Raw genomic sequence first — 20,839 nt, 5'->3', positions numbered from 1 at the left:
AGTCGAAAGAAAGCAGTATGTTAGGAGGGATAAGATGCTGTATTAAGTAGAATCATACATGAAACATGATACTTTCCTTGTACATGGGAGGCTTAATGTTTAGGTTTATTGGTCAATGTAGGGATTCTTGGCTACAGTGGTTTTCAAAGTGTTGCTGCTGCTGCTGCTGCTGTCTTTGTCACTGCTGTCTTGGGTCTCCCCTGGCTGCTTGTAGTAGTAGATGAACAAGAAGAAACCTGTCAGACAGAGAAAGATGGTCACTCACATTTAGGATATAAAGTCATACTCTGACATGTACAGAAGGCTGTAGTTGGATTGAGACAATGGCAACATTGGATTGGAATAGTTGGGCATTCCTAATTTCAGGGTTTCTACAGTCAGCAAAATCCTGGAAAAGTGATTTGATTTGGCTGGTTTTCCAAAAACTGTTAGGAAAAAAATCCATCAAATCATCTTTAAAAGGTGTTGTCTGTGTTGGTAGACTCGTCAGCTAAGTTAGAGCTTTTCCCCCCCACATTAATTGCTTTTAAAGGAAGGAAAAGATTGGTGACTACAATATGGAAAACCAGTTTATGAAATATATATGTGGAGATGTGAGTGTGATCTACTGGTTCAGATCCAGGTGTGTGTGTGGATACCTTGGAAAGAGTTGAGGATGGTGAATATGTAGTAAGAGGGGACTCGCAGGACACCGTAGGCGAAGAAAGCAAAACCCCATCCGATGCCCAGCATGCAACACAATCCCAGGATGGTTGATATGCCTTTTCCACTTTGGCCTTTTTGTGGCCTCCCTGCTTTGTTTATCCTGAGGCAATAGAGCCACTGCATTATGATGATGAAGGTGGTGAAAGTGACGAGGAAGACCAAAGCATAGTAGCCTATGTTGACAATGTAGTGGACATGATCATCCAGGATCCAGCACCTTGGAAAAGATGAAGAAGAGATACTAGTGAGACTACAAGCACCAAAATATTTCAAAGAATATGGTGGAGCTTTTCTGTTTATACGTTACAGTCTTTACATTTCTAAGGCCTTTTAGTAATAGGGTAAACGTAATTAGAAAGACTGAGCTACTGTGCCAAAATGCAGTCTGAACTCACATTCTCACGTCGCTCACGGTGGCAGAATCATCAATGTGGATTATTTGTTCACCGTATTCCGCCATGATCAGTAGGACAATCACAACTAAACTTGGGATTGCTATCAATGAAAAAGGAACCAATGTTACTCAAAGTAAATATGTTGCATTTCAGGCCTGCATTTGCTTGATTCTGTCACGACTATTGGCAAAACAAAGTAATCTTAGAGAAATCTAGATTTTATAGTTTCAAATGTTTGTTCTTTGTGCACAGGGAGCTTTAAAAAGACAATATGGTGCTGGACTTACCCCAACTGGTGATTGAGAGTTTGAGAAAGTAGTGACGGGTTGTAATTCTGCCAGCCATGTACAGCTGAAAACAGAGATGGAAGGCCTCCACAGCAAACCATGTGAAAGTGGACAACATAAAGTAGTGCATCACAGCTGCCATGATCTTGCAACCCACCGAGTTATTCATCTTCGCCACCCAGTTGTTGGTCAGGAAAGTGAGGTTCAGCAGGAACATGGCTGACATGAGGTGGATAAGGATCTTTGTGGCCACATTGGCCTGGGTCCTCCTGGGAGGACAGAGGTCATTCATTATCACTTGTTTTGCTGTTTTGATGGATTTGAACAGGTCCCTTGTAAATTACAGTATAAACACAAATTAATCATCCACATCACTAAAAGAATTCTAGCTAAAATATTTACAACCCTGGCTCGTAACTTCACCATCAATTCTTCAAAATTCAAAAATCAAAAATCCAGCAGTTTTTTAAAAGCGGCATGTGCAGAATCATTCAAAACATCTATCATCTTGTCTGTTCTTCATTTCCATTTGCGGGCAATTACACAATTATGTCATTGTTGTCCACAGTCTCTAAATATACAGCAATGTTGACATGCAAAAGTTCAGCGCTCCTGTAAGTTATGGATGTAGAGGGAGGGAAGTTATATTTGCATAAAACCTTCACTTTTACATGAGATCTTTTGATGCTTCTTTAGCAACAACAACACTATTCAATATTCTCATTTCCCTACAGCAAATCTTTTTACATAATCCATCATGTAACATGACAACCAAAGATTACTTGTCAGATCAAGTCAAAGTCCTTTTATTTTTTAAAGCTACCTGGAAAAAGATGCACTTTTGTGTGTCAATCATTTTTGGAGCATATACATTAGAAAATCTCAAATACTAAAAGTGTTCAGTATCTCTCACTGTCCTGGATGCAATGGAGTACGTGTCGTTACCTCAGAAGACAGTGGATGAAGATGGCCATGCTGAGGAATAACATGGACACGCCACAGCCAACATAGGTGATGGTCGTGAGGGTGGACAGGTCAGAAGCTGAGATGGTGATATTGGGGGGAGACTGCACAAGGGTGACAACAATCAACTCTCCTGGGTTCTAGTTATCACATATTATCACCGGTAATCAGGAAGCCAAATGGTTGAGAGTGAACTGACAACATCTGTCTTGCGTGCACATTGGTGCTGTCAATGTGGTTTTGTTTTAGCCACATTTAAGTATTGAAATTGTTGTGTTTAGTAAGATATGAGTGCTGATAGTATATGATAGAGGGCTGGGATCTGCCTGATTACATCATTACAACAGTACGCACCAGTAAAACAGCAAAAAATGTCAAATGCGAACACCGGCACGTAATGTTGTGGCCACTTCTTATTGTCAGACATCCTTTGTCAGTCCAGATTGGCCATTTGCCTGTGAAGGGAACGGAACATGTTGTGCTCATTATTTCATCTCAGGAGCAACATTTAAAAAGACTGAACATAGTTTGTTTTTGCTCCAATTCTTACAAACGCCAGCTTGAAATGAGCTGGTTTAACAAACGCAGAGGATGGTACGAGATCAAATCAATACTTTCTTTGAATTTGGAAGCTTTGATCCCAAAAAAAGGATGATTCAGCATTATGGCCACTTCCTGTCTTTATTGCATACCAAACCAAATGTAGGATTTTCTATAGGATAGTGAACACTACTGTACTGGACACAGAACAAATAGAACTTCTATGGCTCTGAGTGTGACTTAACTTCTACATATGTCACATCTTTGGTATGCAGTGAAATTTACGATGAGAAGATGTCTAAAAAGCATATTTTTAAAGCAAAGCTGGGGGAAAATGTGATTGAAAAAGGTGAACATTTGACCTAAGAAATGTATCTGGACAAAAACAAACACCACAGAAGTCTCTTAGTGGCTGCTGAGATTCTTTTGAGTGTGGGCAGCGCCGGATCTGAGAGAAGATTTTGGGATTTAGCAAGAATATCCTTACTTAATCATGAAGTCAAATACCTTCACCATTCCATGAATGACAAGTTCCTTGTCTTTCCTGTTAAGAAAACAACACAATTATAAAAAATGGGCTCTATGATGCTAATCTAAAATATGGCAAAATACTAACTGATGCTGGCATTAATTTATTTAGCTACCTCTTTGACATTCCGATAACTGATGTCTACATTGTCCGTGAGATTCCTGATCATTTCTCCCATTTCAATTGCATAAACCTCGTCACCTAAAACAGAGCTCTTCTTTTCATCCTGGAAAAATGCAACAGCCATAAAATAGTAACAATCATACAGCATAAGTAATGTCTATTCTTTAAAGAAGGCAGAGAGATGTTTTCTTACCTTAGACATATTCAAGAAACGGACAACTGCTGCAAATGGTGTCCCATTGGTAAGCGCATACACTTTCTCAAATGCTTCTTTAGGGACAGTGACAGATCTTTGGCAATGTCGCAAATTATTTCTGCCGTCTATGAGCTGGAGGGAACAGAACAATAAGTGTGTCGTCAACAGTGTAAACAACACTATACAGTTCACCATGTTCCAAACTCTAAAAAGTCTAAAAAGAATGAAAGTTAAAGCTCACTAAAGTACCCAGCTGATTAAAATGAGGTGTAGAGTTGATTACAGCAATCAATGACATTAAAATGTAGGGAATTTCAATTCATTTTGTTATTATACATTTTGTAAGAACACATTTCTGTAGGGAGACATCTAGTAGTTACAAATGAAATATTTAAATCTATATCTATATCTATATGCCCCTTTAATCAATACACTCTATCAGTGACCGATATATATATAGTATATATATATAGTATAAAAACAGCTAAAGACAGTCATTCAACTGTTAGTACAAAACTGTGGTATGTGTGCCATATGGTCCACCATACCAGGTCCAATTGAAGTCACATGTCATTGGTGTTTAAGTCGACTTGGAAGTCTTTTTAGATTTGATCAAGTCAGTGAACGTGTGACTCAAATATTGGTTTGAATTTCTTGAGAGCCATTGTTATAGTATTCCTAAAATGAGTAAGTATTTGTATAATAAATATTAGTATGTAGTGAGTTCACAGTACAGTTAGATTTTTTTGAATCTCTTTGATGTGTTGCTGTTATATTAGATGCTAAATGAAAGCAAATGCACCCACCTTCATTGAGGAACTTGTGGTGGAAATGCCAAACAACACCTCCTCCATCTCAGCAGCTGCTTCTACTTCTTGTATCACTAAGATGCCGTCAACATCATCTCCTGCTGACATGGATGCAGATTTAGACCCATTGAGAGAGGCGGCCAGGGACGCCATGCCTTTCATCAAACCACTGGGAACAGAAAAGAGAGGATTCTGTCATATATGCAGCAGATCTGGATTCACTAACATACGGATTATCTAGAATGAAACTCCTGCCTGTCTCTAAACATTTCTTATCTTAGGACACTGTTCAGCACCAGTGCATGTCCATATTTTGCAGTATTTGAAAAAGTCAAAACCATTTGAGTGAGTCAGTCCATCTTTTCATTTTCAAGATGGACTTACCTAGCTTTCCTGGGGTCAATGCCCTCCCCCTCTTCTGTTGAAATCGGTTCCAGCTCCCTATCTTCATCTGGTTTTTGCACTGGATTTATACAGCTGATGCAGTTTTTTGTTGAATATGTAATGTTGATGATGTACTCCATTCTAATGTTTTCAAAACCTGAAAGAAAGAAACATTTACTCTTATCTCAAGTCCAGAATACAGAATGAGTATTTTGACATTATGACTTTGAATGGAAAATAAATAGCATGTTATTTACATTGCAACATTTCTTTGGTGGCATCTATTTCTCTATGTATAACTTCAACTTTCAAGTGTCATTTATCTACTGCTGTTCATTGTGTAAGTTATATACATGTATTACTCATTGCTATGGACAGCAAATAGTGATCTTTGAGCCAACATCATGTTGTAAAAATAAAATGACTGTATTCTATGTAAATCCAGTTCAGACTGTCTTCAGCAGTTTGGAACATTTCCATTAATACATTTGTATTCCATCATTTTGAATTCATCATTATCATTTAAGTGGACATACCCATTTCCTTGCAGTAGTCAAGATTAAAGGTCGGGTCCTCACATGCGTCTTTGGGTTTCAAGTGTACCACAGTGCAATTCCCTATAAAGGTGGTGAGAGTATAACATGGCATACATCCACCCAACAACAGTGAAGAATGACATTTAAGACAACACGTCCTTAGAGGAAAATGCTCAAGGATATAGACCTACCTCTGTTTTCCTTTTCGAAGTCACAGTTTCCCCTGCACCTTACTGGGGGGGAAATACATGGAATACCAAAACTTGTCATGAACAACTTTTTGACTGCTAAATCAATACAGGATATACAATAAAATACTTTGTTGTCAAAATACTACAGGAACACATCTTTTTTTTAGTTTAGTGCTTAAATAAGAAGCGGTAGATTTCTGCAAGTACGCTCACACTGTTTATGTGCTGCTGCAGGTAGAATGATGATGTGTTTCTCAAGCTGCAGCATGTATACATACATCCTCTGTGCTGGTTAATATACACAGCAAGGGTGAGGAGTATACTGAGATATGTCCATTTATATTTGAACTTTTGATGCCTCAATGCTTAATTACTTCATTGGACTATAATGGGTAACCTTTGACATTCACATTTGGTTTTTGTGCAGAATGTATTTGTGCAATTACCATCACTGATATCCAGATTGCACTTCCTCCCGTACATGACATGTAAATTCCCTTTCCAAATGAACGTCGATCGTTTCCAAAGGTACAGTAGATGTGAATTATTTTCTCTCACCGCCATTTGTAGTTCATAATCATCAACGGTGTCTTGTGGTTAAACACAGAAAGAAAATTTGATGATCATTGTTTGCAAAAATGTGGCAGTTAGTGAGTACAAGGTCTAAGTCTACTCACTTCCTGGTGCAGTATTTGTAACTTTGTCCAAGAATGTTATGTTTGCATCATCCATATCTGAGTAGGGAAAAATACGGATTTTACAACAATATGTCATAATTTCATCATTATCAGATTTACAGTTACAGAATTATTTACAAAAAGATGTAATATCCAAAAATAGTAAAATGTGAATCTCCATTTATTTAGTACAAATGAGAGAAAAAGAATTTGATCTGGTCAGCTGGATTTGACTGATTAGTGGGATAGTATAGGACATGAACTGGGGTCTAAAGACGTGTTAACACCTGGACAGGTCCTCAGTCCATTGCAACACATTATTACATATATGGTTAACATAGACACCAATTCACCTGAACTGCATGTGATCTAAACTGAGGGTGTGACCAGGGCTCTTTACATTGACATCATAGTGCATAACCATGAATATAAGGCATTTTTGACACACTAGGTGGTGCATGTTTGTATTACCTATTACCAATATTTCTGAACTTTGTACCAGCTGAATAAGACTTTCAGCAGTTTCGTAGTGCTAGTTGGAAAATCAGTTTATTACATTTTATTACATACCCTATCATTACTAGACAAGGATCCATCAAACCATAATTGTGACGGACGGACAAATGATAACAAAACAACTTCAGGAAAGTAATTGTTTGTGATCATACAAGTCAACGATTTTGTAAAAAGAGTTAGTGAGTTTAGTTAAATTCCACCTTTACTCACCTTTAAAGCCGATGCAACCATTGAATTTGTCACCAACAATGATACGGTCCCGAGACAAAGTCAGGTCCTGTCTTGCAGGAGAGGACTTTGTGTCTGTGCAAATCCACAGAAGAGCCAGCAAGAAAACCCAGCTCATCCAGTTCTTTTGTGCCATGTTCTTTGGATGACAGGAGGTCTCAGTCACATTTCAGTAGCGTGGATGGGTTCACTGTCCACAATACATGAATATGAAGCAAGTATATCTTCTTTAATGCCACTCAAATAAAAAAATACAAACATAAAGAAGTTGAACCAGTCCTGCTATGACAAATATTTTAATTCTTACCTTCACGCAAGCAGTGAACAGGAGTGCTGACCAAGAACACGATGGCTAGATGAAGATAATGTTGTCTAGCTGATTTTGCATAGAGACCCGCTGCAGATGTTTTGCTTTGCAAATCAGCTGTGCCTGGAAATATCACAATAAACAACTTTCCTATGCAAAGCTCCTCATATTATTTTATGTACATGGATGCCCAGTAGTCACAAAACAGACTCAACATTATTTACTGCTTGAGGCTTTATTTAAATACGCTTTATTTTGTAAATATTGTAAAAATGACAGTTGTGTGCCCAGTGACACATCCACTTGTACGAAACATTTCTGTTTTCAGAGTGTTATTATTCTTGAGGGAAATTAATATCTAAATGAAATGTTGGTAAGGGACACATTTCGAAATGGTCATAGTTTCTTTTTTGTTTCTTGCCAGAGATATTTCCGTGAAAGAGAAAAAATAAAGTCATACAAAGTCACGTTTTTTTCTTCTTTCTTCTGTGAGTCATGCATATTTGTCTCATCCATGGTTTTGTTCAGTAGTCCACTCAAACCTTTTCCACTCAAACAGCCAACAAATGTATGATCATTCAAGTTTGAATTGTATATTAAAGATTATGCTGTAAAAACGTTCTGAAGCACGAATCTATTTGTGTAACCGTGGGTAATAATATAACAGGAAACGTCCTTATTTTGCCAGTTTCAAGCGAAGACGGTGGCGCTACAAGACAAGTCAGAAATTAAGACAGCACAAGTCCCAACTACTACTAGTGGTAGTATTGGAAACAGCCTGTAGATGGCAGCATAGTAGCAATTTTACATCTCCTCTGAAAAAAAGTAACGAAGAAGTAAATGGCGGAAGAACAGAGCATGAAGACGAAAACACGACATTGACCTACAGTAAGTATAGAACATTGCAGACGTAACTGTCTTTTAAACATGATTAACGCGTATCCCCCATCGGAGCATATGTACCTGCGTTTATATGTTTAGCTCTTAGATATAAAATATACAAAGCGACGATAAAGACGTGATTATGGCACTTGTTTACTTGTATTTAGATTCATAGAAAGTCAAATCACATCTATCAGATGACAACCTTTTAATTAAATAATATACTATACTACTTAATACAATATGTCACCCTTTAAAGCAACATTTGCTGTAGGACAGTCATGTCTCCTGTTCTCCTGTGGAAGGGATGGGGAGGCATGTGTGTTTGTCTCACCTGTGGTCTGGCATCAAGGATGAGACTGATCATTTACTATCACAATACACTGTCATACAAGTATGCCGTTTCACATGATCATATCTGAGCAACGGCAGTATTTAAATACTATTTACAGCTGGGTTTTCTCCTTCTCTTTCTCTAGGATATGTCTGCAGGTTGCCTTTGGCGGGTGTTCAGCCATGGGCTGAGAGGTGTGTGTGGTGGAAGTGGTAGTTGTGGCTATTGGACCTCAGCTTCAAGGGTTCTCATATGCAGTAGAAGCCCTAACATCTTGACACCGTCGTGGAGATTCTGTACTGCAGTGGATGGCGCTGAGCAGACTCCTGCTCCCAAGAAAAAAAAGAAGGATCCCCGGGCTCGAGCCACAATCAACAGCGTCGGCCGCTTGATCCCATATCGCCAAATCCAGGTGATAAGTGAGACTGGTGAGAACATGGGAAATATGCACCGCGCAGACGCCATCAAACACATGGATGAACACAATCTCAAACTGGTGCTTCTCAGTGAACACAAAGATCCTCCCGTCTACCGCCTGATGAGCGGCAGGCAGATTCACGAAGAGCAGCTGAAGCTACGGGAGCAGCAGAAAGCCAAAGCAGGTACAGGAATCCTGCCAGTAATGCTGTTGCACCTCTACCTGTATCCACATAGGGAGCAGCTTTCAGTTTACAGATTCTACTCTACAACCAAAGAAACCAAAAGTTCCTCAACATGACGCCCCATTACTCTGTTTACGTTCTGATTGCGTCGTGACATCGCAAATCCTCCCCACGATCAACTGAAGCATGTGAATCCAATCTGTACTAATGCCACATGCCTGTATTCTCTCCACAGGCCTGGTGCAGGTGAAGGAACTCACCTTTTCTTCCAGCATCGGAACCCATGACCTTAGGACCAAGCTGAAACAAGTGGAGAGCTGGCTGGACAAGAAGCATCACGTTAAAATGACTCTGCGCTCCGGACGCCAGAAACCAACAGCCACGCCGGTGAGGGAAAACATTTGCATGTGTACAAAGTGGCAAAGTAACTGATGTTGTTCCAGAGAAGAACTGTGGTTGTAACAAATGTGTGTATTTGTAGGCAAGGGACTGTATCCACTTACTCAAAAATGTACACAAACTTTGCCAAAGGGCTAAATGTCCCTTACATATTTGTTGTTTGTTACTCTAGGATACAACCCTGGAGCAGATGGTTCAACAAATGGATGTATTGGTGGGATTTGTGTCCAAGCCAAAAGTCATACGTGACGGTAAAGCGGCCGTGTGTATCATTCGACCGCCTTCGGCAAAGGAACTGGCGCTAAATAAGAAGAATAAGACTGAAGAGGTGCAACCCAGCGATTCCACTTCACAGTCAACACAGACCGACACGTCAAATCAGGGGGCTGATCACAGTTGGGCCGATAAAACAACTTGAAATCAACGCAGATGTTTGATGTAAATTCTTGAGACGAGACAAATAAAAATGAACTTGAAATCTGTCCAGAATTGTTCAAACATTTCATCACAATCCCTGTTTTTAAGGGGAGTAAATGTGTCGCAGCCACAGGAGGATGAGGAGGAAGATGGAAAATAAACTAATGGCAACATGTATTTTTCTCTCCTTTATTAAAGATTAATTTTCATGTTTTGGTAAAAAAAAAAGACAAATTAAGATAAAAGCAAGTTTGGCATACAGATACATTCACTTGTCACAGAGAAATGTGTTTGCTTGACTGAAACGTCAATCAGTGCAACAACACCTTTAACAGCAGAGATACGTGTCATGAATGAACCAAAAGAGACAGAACCTAACAGGAACTCCACCCCCCCCAGCTGTCAGCCCCCCCCCTCCATCCCAATAAAACAAACAAAAACAAAATACAAATAAAACATTTCCTAAGTTATTTTGAATAAAAGTCAGAACAAAAGCAGCTGAACTAACATGCATGAACAACAATTGTCAATAAGCCTCGAGAACTTTGTAGGAGGAGAAGGGTTTAACAAAGTGGTAGTCCAGGTTGCCACAGTGAGGACACTGCTGGACGTTACTGTACTCGGAGAAATACTGCATCCCCACCCGGACGTCCACCACCGGCTTACCGCAGTGCTTACAGTTCAGTCGAGCCTGAGGAGGGAGGGAGGGAGGAGGGAGGTGGATAGTCAGAGACAGGAAGCTGAGACTCTGTAGGTCTCACCTGCATTTTATGTCCCTGTGAACCACCCAGGGGACATCAAAACAGGAAGACAATTCACAAACACCTTACCACCGACTCAAAACACACATCTTTAAAGGGGACATGCACAGATTTGTATTCTTATTGTCATTTACGCTGCGGAACTCAAGCAACATATAGTAGAAATGAAGCACAGCAGAAAGTTTGTAACGTGTATATCAACGTTTCATTTGCATATTCTGAGATTCCCTGTAGTTTATATGTGTTCAGGTGTTAAGTGGTCCCCCTTCCTTTCACCAACATGTGGCAGCTTCCAGTTATAGTATTGTAATAAATGACTTCCTTTCCACTGTACCTGGCAGCAGGGTGATGCAGCCAGGATGTCGTAGGTGTACATGGTTCCCAGTTGGTGCCAGCTCCCGTCCCAGCGTGACTTACACTTGATGCAGACGATCTTATGGACGCCTTCTAAACAGTCCACACAGATGGCGTACAGGTGCATCAACCTGCCTGTGAGAGAATGAAGAAAGAAAGAAAGAAAGGCGTAAATCGGTTGGCGGCATTTCTCCATAAGGAGATCAACTGCCTTCAAGCCGGAGTGGCAGACGGGAAAATCAATACGGCAAATTCCTGCTTGCATCCTGAGCCGGGTGTTATATTTCTACACTGTGAGCAACATGGAGTCATCACGTTACTCTGACTCCATTCATTTCCACACCACAGCAGCCTGGGTGACCGTGCTAATATAGACCAGTCAGCAAGTTTGTCAGCAAGGAGATGTTTCCGGGGCCTAACTCATATTTCATTTTGTAAGCGGTCATAAGTCTCATTTCATTCATTCAACTCTAAAAGATTCCATATTAAAGACTACAAGTGTCAACCTATGGGGGACTCACTTGCATTTTTGATTTACGCCACTTATTTAGTTCTTTACAGCTCTTTAAATCAACAAAATCGCTTTCATTTCTCTTCTTTGGAACACAAAAGCTCTTTCAATTTCAATTTGAGCAGAAACAGGAAAGCCCAACTGAATTAGCCCAACACTTACATCCTCCATTTATATTCAGTCTGAACAAATAAATGGCTGCGTAATCCTTCAGTAATGACGCTCATGGAGGATCATACATATCAAAGCTTGTGCATCAAAGCAGCTTCACTTGGCCGCATGCTTTATTCACATTCATGTTGAACAGCCTGTTGCAGCAGACTGGATGTGCGGAATTGGTTTTCAATCTGAACACCACGCTAATAAACACAAATTAAATAGGATGGAAGTATAATACAAAACGTTTACAATTCAAACATGAGAGCCCAGTTTTGCATTTTTACAGGTGGGCATTGGATTTAGTCCAAATATCAAAGTTTGAGGTGAAAAAAGGACTTTACGTATCGTATCGTCAAGTTAAGCCCCCTACGTAGTGAATGAATATGTGTCTCTCAGAAAACACCACACACTTCTGGACACTCGTGAAACCATCTGAGGAGGATTTCTGTGATCTTGAGATTGTGTTTGACCTTGAAGGTGGCAGGGGACATCGTATTCGATTTCGTCATGCCGTGACGGGCTGAGAAACAGGGTCCCATCCACCAAAGGAAACTGCTCAAACACCGGCAGTGCTCGGTGGCAGAGGGCACAGTTGACCATGTTTCTCTGGCTGGCGCTGAGGGCCGACAGGATGAACCTGGAGGACAAAGCAGACGGCCTCAGGGGGGACGGACAGAAGACTGGAGACAGCATCTGTACGTCCCCGGATTGATTCAGCAGCTCTTAGGTGTCAATCATCCACATTAATCAAACATAAATGTAAAATTAGACCAACTTCCTCGCCACAACAACAACAACATAATTGAGCTCATTTCAGTCAAAGTCCGTGTGGAGGCACAAATTCATTTTATGTCTCTGTTAATAAATAATTGTTTCATCTACAAATGATAAGCCGACCGAACGCATTCATAAGTTCACAGAAACACATTCACCAAGTGACATATTAACAGTGGTCTTTGCAATAGTATATTAACAGCATACAGTATTATGACATGAGAGAATGAGAAAGAGAGAGAGAGAGAGGGTGAGAGAGGGAGAGAGAGAGACATAGCTCCAATTCTGGTCTACAGTTCCATCACTGTCTTACTACTGCAAGTAGACAAAGTAGTTAGTTAGAATTAGTTCTATAAAAGCAGGTCGCTGTTTTCCATTACTTTGACTTACTGCACGATCACATTCCAACTTATTTCCCATACTCAATACTCATATCTCCTCCTCCCTACCTGCGCAGCTCCTCTCCCTGGCCTGCCTGAGAGTCGTCCTCCATGCGCACATGGTAAGTGTTGAGTTTATGGCGAGGGACGTGCGTGAGGAGCTCCGAGAGGTCCAGCCTCCTCAGGAACTGCACGGGGTACGGGTGGGTGCCGTCGCCCAAGGTGCTGGAGGTAAGCCGATGGTGAAGCGGCAGGGCGAAGGACAGCGGAAGGGGAAGGACGGAGCCAGGGTCCAGGTGGGGGCCCACACCTCCAGAGGCCCCCAGTGAGCAGCTGCGGCCTGCGACCAAAAGGTGCTTCCGATGCGTCTCCATGTGGACGGCCGACTTGAGGAACTCTCCCAGTTGCCGGGACCCCCGTAAGCCTGCTGCGCCGCCTCCAGATCCAAGGGTGGCATTAGGGGGGAAGGAGAAACCAGCAGGAGGAGATTGTCCCGGCGAGTCACTTGGAGACTTCTGAGGAGGCCCCAGACTGAACAACCCTCCTGTCGTGAGTCCTGCTGATGCTGCTCCTCCTCTCTCTGAAGAGTTCTGACGGTCCATTGACGGTCTCCGAGGTAACTCCTGACTGGAGGCCCTGTGTGGAAGTTTACCTCCTGTCGCTCCAAGTGGTTTGCTTTTCTTGGGCTCGTCAAAAACCATATCCCCCGACCCCAAACTCCCCCCGCAGGCCCCTGATCTGCCCGTGGTCCTCTCAGACGGCTTCTTCTTGCGATCGTCCTGCATGCGTTTCACCTGGTACCAATCGGTATCTTTCTTCAGGTGCCCCTGGCCACAACGACAGGAGCAGAACCTGAAGGCCAGGTCGTAACCCTTCTTGGTCCACATATTCTGCCGACACTGCTTCTCGTTCCAGGATCGAGCGCGGCCGATGCAGTTGAATTGGACAAGAATGGAGCTCTCCCACTCGTAGAAACACTGTAAATGCATCCAGTTGCCGTACGGACAGAGCTCGTTGTTGCACAGCACCCGTTGATAGTCGTCCTTCTCCAGGTCGATGGGTCGCGCAAAACTGCACCCAAGAGGGGTCGCACACTGTCCCTCTGGAAGGGTAAACACAAGACAGGGGAGAATGCGAGTTGTAAAAGTTTGAAATCCGTAAAGACTAATTAATAACTGGAAACTGAAGAAAGTAGGAGATTGAATAAGATACTTTAACAAGGAAAACTAATTGAAATCTTTGAAACTCACCCCCACCTTTGTGTTATGGTGGGTGGATGTGTGTGAGGTGGTTAAAACAACTTTGGGGACAAACACAGTACATACTGAGCTGTGATTTAAAATTCTACACATATCTCAGACCTGCACAGATTTAAGTAGACCGCTACTATAACAGCAGGTCCTCTAACCAATACATATGTTATGACAGATAACCAGCACCGCACAAGAGATGCAGGTGTTAAATTTTCCGTGCTGCCTCATCAGCATCCATTTATGACACTCAGCTCGGCTGTCCAAGTCTGCGAGAAGCTCGTATTCAAGTCCTGCCAGTTGTGAAATCTGGATGTGAATCAAATAAACGTGGGCATGCAGTCTCTTCATGGAGTAGCTCATGGCAATATTGTGTAGGCATGTGTGTGTGTGGGAACGGCTTCCTCCTTCCTCCTTCCTTTTTCCGGTATACAGTGATTTCTTTCTGGAGGTTACAGTCACAGAAATATACTTGTGCTTCATTATACTACAGTACATAAAAACTCCATAAATAGAAATAGACAGTTATAGAGCAGTGCTGTAAACACTTGTGAAGGATGCACTTGATGGTGTAAAAGGTTTGAATGAAAATAGTGTTGTGGTTAGTGGGTGTCATCAGCTGGGTGCATCCTTACCTTTGAAACAGCAATACAGGGATACATAATAACTTATTATTACACGTTATGAGTATAAAATAAAAGGTCGCTTTTGAACTTAGATGTGATGTGTTGATGGGCTGATTTCCAAATCCAACTTTTAGCAAAAGATAAAGAGGATGGCGACGTTTTGTTGTGGTTACGGACAACCTGGACCGCAGTTGAACTTGAATCTGTGCACAAGTTGCGCGTCAGGAGAGACAACTCAGGCCTGCGCGGTGGCCCGAAGACTAAATGTTAAATTGAGCAGTGATCGATTACTAATCTGCATGTACAATCTGAAAGGATAGACACCCTGTTGCATTAAATGCTGCAGGAAACATCAATTCTGTTGTGACGTGTTCCTGTTTATTTTATGAAGAAGTGATCGAGCAACCAAATTCCTTCCATATGTCTTTAAAGGTTTTTTGCTCGTCAGCTCACACAAACTCGATCACGGTTAAGCAACGTTTATGATTCATAAAGCTCAACTCTTTCATTAAGCTTACATCCGATAAACCAAACAACCCCAGACTGAGCCAATATTCAACTTTCTGTGATCGTGTTTGGTTTTGCTTCCGCAGTCTTTTGCACCAGGCAACAACGCGGTGAATCCGATTCCAGTCAAAGTGAGATTTAACTGCATTTTCAGTCATTTTCAGTCCTACTTGCTGGATCGTAAATAAAGCCTACAACCACTACGCTCAACGTGTAGTTATTATGTTATTCTGCTGGGGAGAATAAACAGTTGGTGTGGGGTTTCTGGGGTGGAAGTTTGGAGGGGGAGTAGCAGCTTATGTGCAGCGTCGCAGTGCGTGCATGCATGCGTGTGTGCGTGTGTGTGAGTGAGAGTGTGCGTGCGTATGTGTGCATGAGTAGTCCACGCAGGACAGGGCTTCCCCCCTTTGCAGGAAAGCAGCATCACTAACTTCTCCAGCTACATCTGCGTTCCGTTCCCCGTCTTCTTACCACTTGAGCGCTCGTTCCTGGGTGCAGCAGCCGCGGCCGCGCCTCCTGTTGCGGCCGCACAGGCTCCATTTTCCTGCTCATCTCCGCTGCTGTTCGTGCGCTTGCTTTTCTTTCCTTTGTTGCTCTTCTGGTTGGGCATTTTACAGGATTCGGGTGTCACTGTTATTTTCGACCTCTATCCGCGGCTGCTGCCAACGTCTGACATGTCTGTGGACTCCATTTCTGCACTGCACGCTGTGTGTGTTTTCTCGCTGTGTAGATGGAGGTGTTGTTGTTATTTGTCCTGTCGAGGATGAAGAAATTGGCTCTGCACGTCTGTCAGCAGTAGTTTTGAGGAATAAGCTGCTATAACCTTTAAGAACTGAAGGCGTGTCCGTCTCTTGTTTTGATTCCTGCTCTGTCGTTCTCTTCCACCCCCTGACGTCACAGGTCCCCGCCCCCCTGTACAGTCTGTCAACGCGCTATGAGGCGTTCAAATGTGTGGGAAAACGGCAACTTTCTATCCCACCAGAGATTCGACAACAAGGATGTGACACTGAAATTACGTATTCTGTCTCGTTTTTGCACGAATATGGTCGTGTAGTTGTAAGTCTAGGCTTCATAACCTAACCTCCAACGCTACCCACAACCCTTACCGCCTTATTCTCCGATTCCTCCTACTTCTTTATAATTGGGTAGACATCTGGAATGCCCACCTTGTTGTCGAATTTCGGGTGGGAAAAATAACGCCGCGGGGCTGTGTTTTTGTTTGTTTTTGTTACTCATGTCAAATTCGTACGCAAACCTTGCTTTTCGTGGAATGTTTTTTGACATAAAATGAAAAAATATCGCAACTTATTTCAGGTATGAAAAACACAAATGGCTTAAGATGTTTGGGTTTCTGAACAGTACAGGTAAGTAATAATTTCTGAAAATCCGATTTTAAAACAATTGCTCAGAATCTGTACAAAACCTTGCCAAACATAGCAAACCAGGACTCCTCCTGCTGGCTTTGGGTCATCTTATATGATTGTATGTATGCTATAGCACCAAAATGTCCCTTCACTGTAACTATGGGGGGCCAAACTTTGGAAAAAAAGTCTCTGAACAACAGTTGTTTGATCTCCACTGTGAGTAAAACAGCAGTTTGCTCAGTCAAATGTCAAAACACAATATAAATCTACATAAACTGGTATACAGTCTATGGTGGCTAACATAAAGAAGAGTTGTGATAAAAGACTTTGGCACATCTCCATATCCCACATGGGTAATTGTAAACACAATCAAACATGCTATTTAGCTCCAGGGTCAATGAGAATGATAAGACAGGAAGCAGGGCAGGTTCAAGTTTAAAGGTTTAATTCCTTGGACTGCATCATTCCTCGGAGGATATTCTACAGTAATTATTACCTCTGTTCTTGTAGGAAAATGTTATTGCCAAGCCAGTAATGCTGCACTTAAACACATCATCCAGGAATCCCACTAGTTCTTAACAGTGTATGATTCAGGACTCCACCAGTCTTAAGTTTTCTAGATAAGTTGTGTATTTTTCATTCCTTTAGTTATGAAGGTTTCTGAAAGTCAACCTGAGTGACACACAGTGAATGCAACAGTAGTATAATCATAAATTCCATACAGACAGTGTTGGAAGCAGCATGTTTCTTCCTTACTCTCACTTCTCTTTAACATTTCCACAACTTGTCTGACTTTCATCTCCTCCACCAAGCCCACCTACAGTACTTATGCATTAGCCGTATTCTTCTGATCACATGTCGGGTCTTTGTTTTGAGCTATAATTGGCTTCAATTATAATCAGTTTGTTTGTTGTTCACTTGTTAAGCTTCCTGTGACACCCAATTCAATGATTTTCTCAGAGTTGGTGGCTTGTCAGTGAGGTGGTAGTTAGACATTTTGGTTTGCTCAAAGGCAGTACCTGATTCAAGAAGTTTGAGAACCACTGATCCATTTCTAAGTCTAAAAGATTAAACATAACAAAAAAGAAAACACCTCCACCACAACAGTCTAGCAAATTTGAAACAAAAGAAGGGAATGTGCAATAGATTTGGTCAACATTTATGTATTTGCAGATCAGGTGTGGTTTGCTTCTATGCCAGTGAGAAGTCTGTCATAGTGAATTGTGTGGATGGTACATGACACACAATGTAGTTTAAGAGGTTTGATCTAATGCAAATACACAAATGTTGTCACATTTCAGCTAAAAAGAAATACATCGAAACATACATGCTCAATTGTGTTGAGAATGCAACAAACCCCAGATGTTCCTGATGTGACGTTAGAACAGCATATTTAGCTCTTGGAGTCTAAACACTTCTGTCTTACTTGCCACACTTGGTCTGCGAATCAAATTAAATCAACAGTAGAGAATAAAGAATGGAGAAAAAAAAGGAAAAACATTTCTTGTGTTATAAGTAAGACGTCTAATTTTAGCCACAGGACATTTAAACATGTTTTGGTTCTGCTGATTTGGTCCTGATAAACATAAGTTCAACTTTTCCATTTGGCACCAATCACCATTTACAATACTGCATTACTAGGAATTGCAAAAGAAAAACATTTGCCATTTCCTCATCAACTCCACTTTCTGAATTGATACAAAGGCAAATTTGGAGATTGGCAGAAAAAAAACATTGTTCACATATAAAAATGAATAAAAAGTACTCTAGTACATTTGCATGTATAGAAAATAGAAAGGTGCAAAAGTCTTTCTTGAAATGCACAAGTTATTTTTGTGTGACGGAATTGATATTTGTAGCTTTTTAAAAAGGAATTGATCTTATAACGTCATATTACAAAGTCCACAAGAGGTAGTAAAAATGGCTTATGTAAACAAGAAATGGATTTTTTGTTTAGTGACACCATTGAGGACACACACTTCTACCCTCTCCAAACTTTAGAAAACGTAATTCACTCCCCGCTGTCTAGTTTGTACAATGCCAATTTTAAAGTCTTAAATCTAGCCAGTGTCTTGTGCTGTGTGTCCACTGAAACCATTGAGTGAAGCATTTGGTCTGATAATTATCCTATAATTCCACTAAACATGAACTAAGACAAAACAATATTGTACATCTGTGTGTAATAGAAAATGTTACATTCCTGATCTGTGTGTTTCTAATCGTAAAAGAGATTTTTAGAAATACATGGCTGACATTTCGGACCTGTGGTTCACAAAATGGCAGCACCTGAGAAAGAGAGAAACACTCATTTTCCTTGTCACCTGAAAATATGAAAGTCACTGTTGTTCAATCCCTGAACTTGTTTAATTTCTTTTTTTTCAAATAATTTTTATGTGACTGACTGGGCTTGTTTGGCACAGCACTATTAGATGAAATTGTATGCACACGTGCAGACCGCATTATAAATTGTATTATCGTCATTGCATTTGGATGCAAACATAGAATGCCTTAAACATTATGGAAACAAACTGATGACTAAGGCTCAGGGTAAAAGCTCAAGCGGTCACTGTTAAGTATTCAAAACTGCTGGAGGCTGTGAGGTCTGAACATCCGTGTCACTCCTGGAGGAGAGTAATCTCAACGTTGTCGTGAACTCCCTGCAGGAGCAGTTCAGCTTCAAAGGAGACCACTTTCTTCTTTTTAGCTGCCTTCAGGGTGCCTACCAACGCCTCAAAGATGTTGGCACATCGATCGTCACTGAACAACACTCCAAACGTCACCATGATCTTACCCTGATCGTCTAAGAAGAAAGATTGAGAAAATGTCGATCAGAAACTATGAATGTGCCACAGTAAACTCGGATCAAATCCCTGGCAGATGTGTGCTGTGTTGAAGGGTTTGCTTCTGAGGTTGAGCTTTCAATGCTGGGCTCAAAACATACAAGTCATTCTTTGCAGTCCAGTCAAGTGAAAGCACCGGCTGTGACATGTGGGACAATAGCATCTATTCTAATGAATGGTGTCTTTAAGATATTCTGGGGCAGTGTGACTTGGCACTAAAGCCACTGATCAACCTCATGACTGCATTTGAATTCATGGCAGACTCCAAAAATGCCAATGTACTTGCATGAATGAATGCAGAAAGTAATCAGTCAATACAAAACCATAATCTGGACTCACTTTTACTGCCAAGTCGCCGAATCTCCTCCACCAGCTGAGTTATTTCATGACCAACATTCATTGTTCCTAAAAGGGGGAAAAAACAAACAAGTTATTTCACCTCATAAAATAATTTCAAATGTGACACTCTTGTTAGTAGGAAAATGTAGGGCGAAGGATTTTTTCTAAAGAACAAGCTCCAACATGATTTCTGCAGACTAATGCGGAAATGGGTGATTAGCACGCCTAGCTAGCCTTTACCGTGTATAAATGATTGTTACACTTAATTCATTGCGGTGATCTGCGGTCATGCTGTGTGAATAATGTTATTCAAAATGAAATGTGGTGAAAAAATGAAGGAAATTAGATGAGACAATATTATGCCGGTTTACAGCAGACTGGTCGTAGCAAGCCACACCACAAAGCGGCAGAGAAAGAGGAAGGGAGAGTTAATCAAACTGAATTATTGTTATTTCTTTTACAATGATGAAATGAAACTGCCAAACTCGACAAATCTGTTTGGATCAAATCGTTTCCTGAAAATCATATTTACCTGAAAGCAGCACTTTGCAGTTATATGATGGACGAGTTCCTGAATCGACACCGGTGAAGAATGGTGCTGCATTTAAAGTCTGCTCGTAATTTATATACGCCTCACTAAGGGGCAGTCAATACATGTCTTCGCTAATGATAATGAAATCGGGCCATACACATACACCTGACTTGACTTGGCTTGTGTTTAATTTGAGAGTCTAACCTAGTTCGAATTTGAGAAGCACAAAGCGAGGGCAATTCACAGCAATTACGTCCGCCTTTTCTCCGCATACATTATGTTGATTGCTATACTCGTTATTATACATTCTTCATTTCCTTTCCTGGCTGCAGTCCCGCTTGTTGGTGATTTCAAAATTCCGGTGGTAAAATTACGGCCTATCTTCAAACCCCTACAACTTATTTAAAGCCTTTAAGACCTAA

At 41.1% G+C, this 20,839-nt stretch overlaps 4 protein-coding genes across 5 annotated transcripts; 1 reads left to right on the top strand and 3 right to left on the bottom strand.

Moving 5' to 3' along the window:
- Positions 1-97: 97 nt before the first annotated feature.
- Positions 98-7,430, bottom strand: LOC143013345 (adhesion G protein-coupled receptor G3-like). 2 transcript variants are annotated; one of them, XM_076166936.1, is made up of 17 exons: positions 7,387-7,430; positions 7,062-7,269; positions 6,336-6,392; positions 6,105-6,248; positions 5,659-5,700; positions 5,468-5,548; positions 4,932-5,088; positions 4,545-4,716; positions 3,736-3,870; positions 3,535-3,645; positions 3,398-3,434; positions 2,705-2,805; positions 2,333-2,454; positions 1,388-1,656; positions 1,101-1,200; positions 639-922; positions 98-236 (listed from the first exon to the last, which is right to left on the bottom strand). In XM_076166936.1, the coding sequence occupies exons 2-17, from the start codon at positions 7,213-7,215 to the stop codon at positions 106-108; spliced, it is 2,097 nt and encodes a 698-aa protein (XP_076023051.1). In that variant the 5' UTR covers positions 7,216-7,269; positions 7,387-7,430; the 3' UTR covers positions 98-105. The 2 variants fall into 2 exon arrangements, with proteins under 2 accessions (XP_076023051.1, XP_076023057.1); XM_076166942.1 differs by lacking the exon at positions 7,387-7,430 and having other exon boundaries at positions 7,062-7,353.
- Positions 7,431-8,177: 747 nt separating this feature from the next.
- On the top strand, positions 8,178-10,085 carry mtif3 (mitochondrial translational initiation factor 3). Its single transcript, XM_076167624.1, has 4 exons — positions 8,178-8,274; positions 8,748-9,204; positions 9,440-9,591; positions 9,776-10,085. Exons 2-4 carry the CDS (start codon positions 8,751-8,753, stop codon positions 10,019-10,021), a joined length of 852 nt encoding a protein of 283 aa, XP_076023739.1. The 5' UTR covers positions 8,178-8,274; positions 8,748-8,750; the 3' UTR covers positions 10,022-10,085.
- Positions 10,086-10,195: 110 nt separating this feature from the next.
- Positions 10,196-16,250, bottom strand: heca (hdc homolog, cell cycle regulator). Its single transcript, XM_076167614.1, has 5 exons — positions 15,814-16,250; positions 13,029-14,061; positions 12,276-12,442; positions 11,116-11,270; positions 10,196-10,711 (listed from the first exon to the last, which is right to left on the bottom strand). The coding sequence occupies exons 1-5, from the start codon at positions 15,950-15,952 to the stop codon at positions 10,547-10,549; spliced, it is 1,659 nt and encodes a 552-aa protein (XP_076023729.1). The 5' UTR covers positions 15,953-16,250; the 3' UTR covers positions 10,196-10,546.
- Positions 16,251-17,134: 884 nt separating this feature from the next.
- On the bottom strand, positions 17,135-20,540 carry abracl (ABRA C-terminal like). The gene is made up of 3 exons (XM_076167477.1): positions 20,418-20,540; positions 19,886-19,951; positions 17,135-19,506 (listed from the first exon to the last, which is right to left on the bottom strand). Exons 2-3 carry the CDS (start codon positions 19,944-19,946, stop codon positions 19,322-19,324), a joined length of 246 nt encoding a protein of 81 aa, XP_076023592.1. The 5' UTR covers positions 19,947-19,951; positions 20,418-20,540; the 3' UTR covers positions 17,135-19,321.
- Between the last annotated feature and the right edge of the window lie 299 nt (positions 20,541-20,839).

Source organism: Genypterus blacodes, unplaced genomic scaffold (genome assembly GCF_046128005.1).
Source record: "Genypterus blacodes isolate CSIRO-AG114 ecotype Tasmania unplaced genomic scaffold, CSIRO-AGI_Gbla_v1 ptg000013l_1, whole genome shotgun sequence".
Taxonomy (NCBI): Eukaryota; Metazoa; Chordata; class Actinopteri; order Ophidiiformes; family Ophidiidae; genus Genypterus; species Genypterus blacodes.
Note: the sequence above shows the minus strand (reverse complement) of the source record. Positions and strands in the feature narration are given on the sequence as shown.

Bases quoted from the DNA above. Each gene is read 5' to 3' on its own strand.
- abracl (XM_076167477.1), bottom strand. From the start codon at position 19,946: ATGAATGTTGGTCATGAAATAACTCAGCTGGTGGAGGAGATTCGGCGA. The intron at 19,507-19,885 runs GTGAGTCCAGAT...CTTTCTTCTTAG, and splicing joins TCGGCGACTTGGCAGTAAAA to ACGATCAGGGTAAGATCATG.
- mtif3 (XM_076167624.1), top strand. From the start codon at position 8,751: ATGTCTGCAGGTTGCCTTTGGCGGGTGTTCAGCCATGGGCTGAGAGGT. The intron at 9,205-9,439 runs GTACAGGAATCC...TTCTCTCCACAG, and splicing joins GCAGCAGAAAGCCAAAGCAG to GCCTGGTGCAGGTGAAGGAA. The intron at 9,592-9,775 runs GTGAGGGAAAAC...TTGTTACTCTAG, and splicing joins AGAAACCAACAGCCACGCCG to GATACAACCCTGGAGCAGAT.
- LOC143013345 (XM_076166936.1), bottom strand. From the start codon at position 7,215: ATGGCACAAAAGAACTGGATGAGCTGGGTTTTCTTGCTGGCTCTTCTG. The intron at 2,806-3,397 runs GTATTTGACTTC...TTCCCTTCACAG, and splicing joins TCATTCATGGAATGGTGAAG to GCAAATGGCCAATCTGGACT. The intron at 237-638 runs GTATCCACACAC...TCTGTCTGACAG, and splicing joins CATCCTCAACTCTTTCCAAG to GTTTCTTCTTGTTCATCTAC.
- heca (XM_076167614.1), bottom strand. From the start codon at position 15,952: ATGCCCAACCAGAAGAGCAACAAAGGAAAGAAAAGCAAGCGCACGAAC. The intron at 12,443-13,028 runs GTAGGGAGGAGG...TTTGTCCTCCAG, and splicing joins CAGGGAGAGGAGCTGCGCAG to GTTCATCCTGTCGGCCCTCA. The intron at 10,712-11,115 runs GTACAGTGGAAA...CTCCCTCCTCAG, and splicing joins CTGCATCACCCTGCTGCCAG to GCTCGACTGAACTGTAAGCA.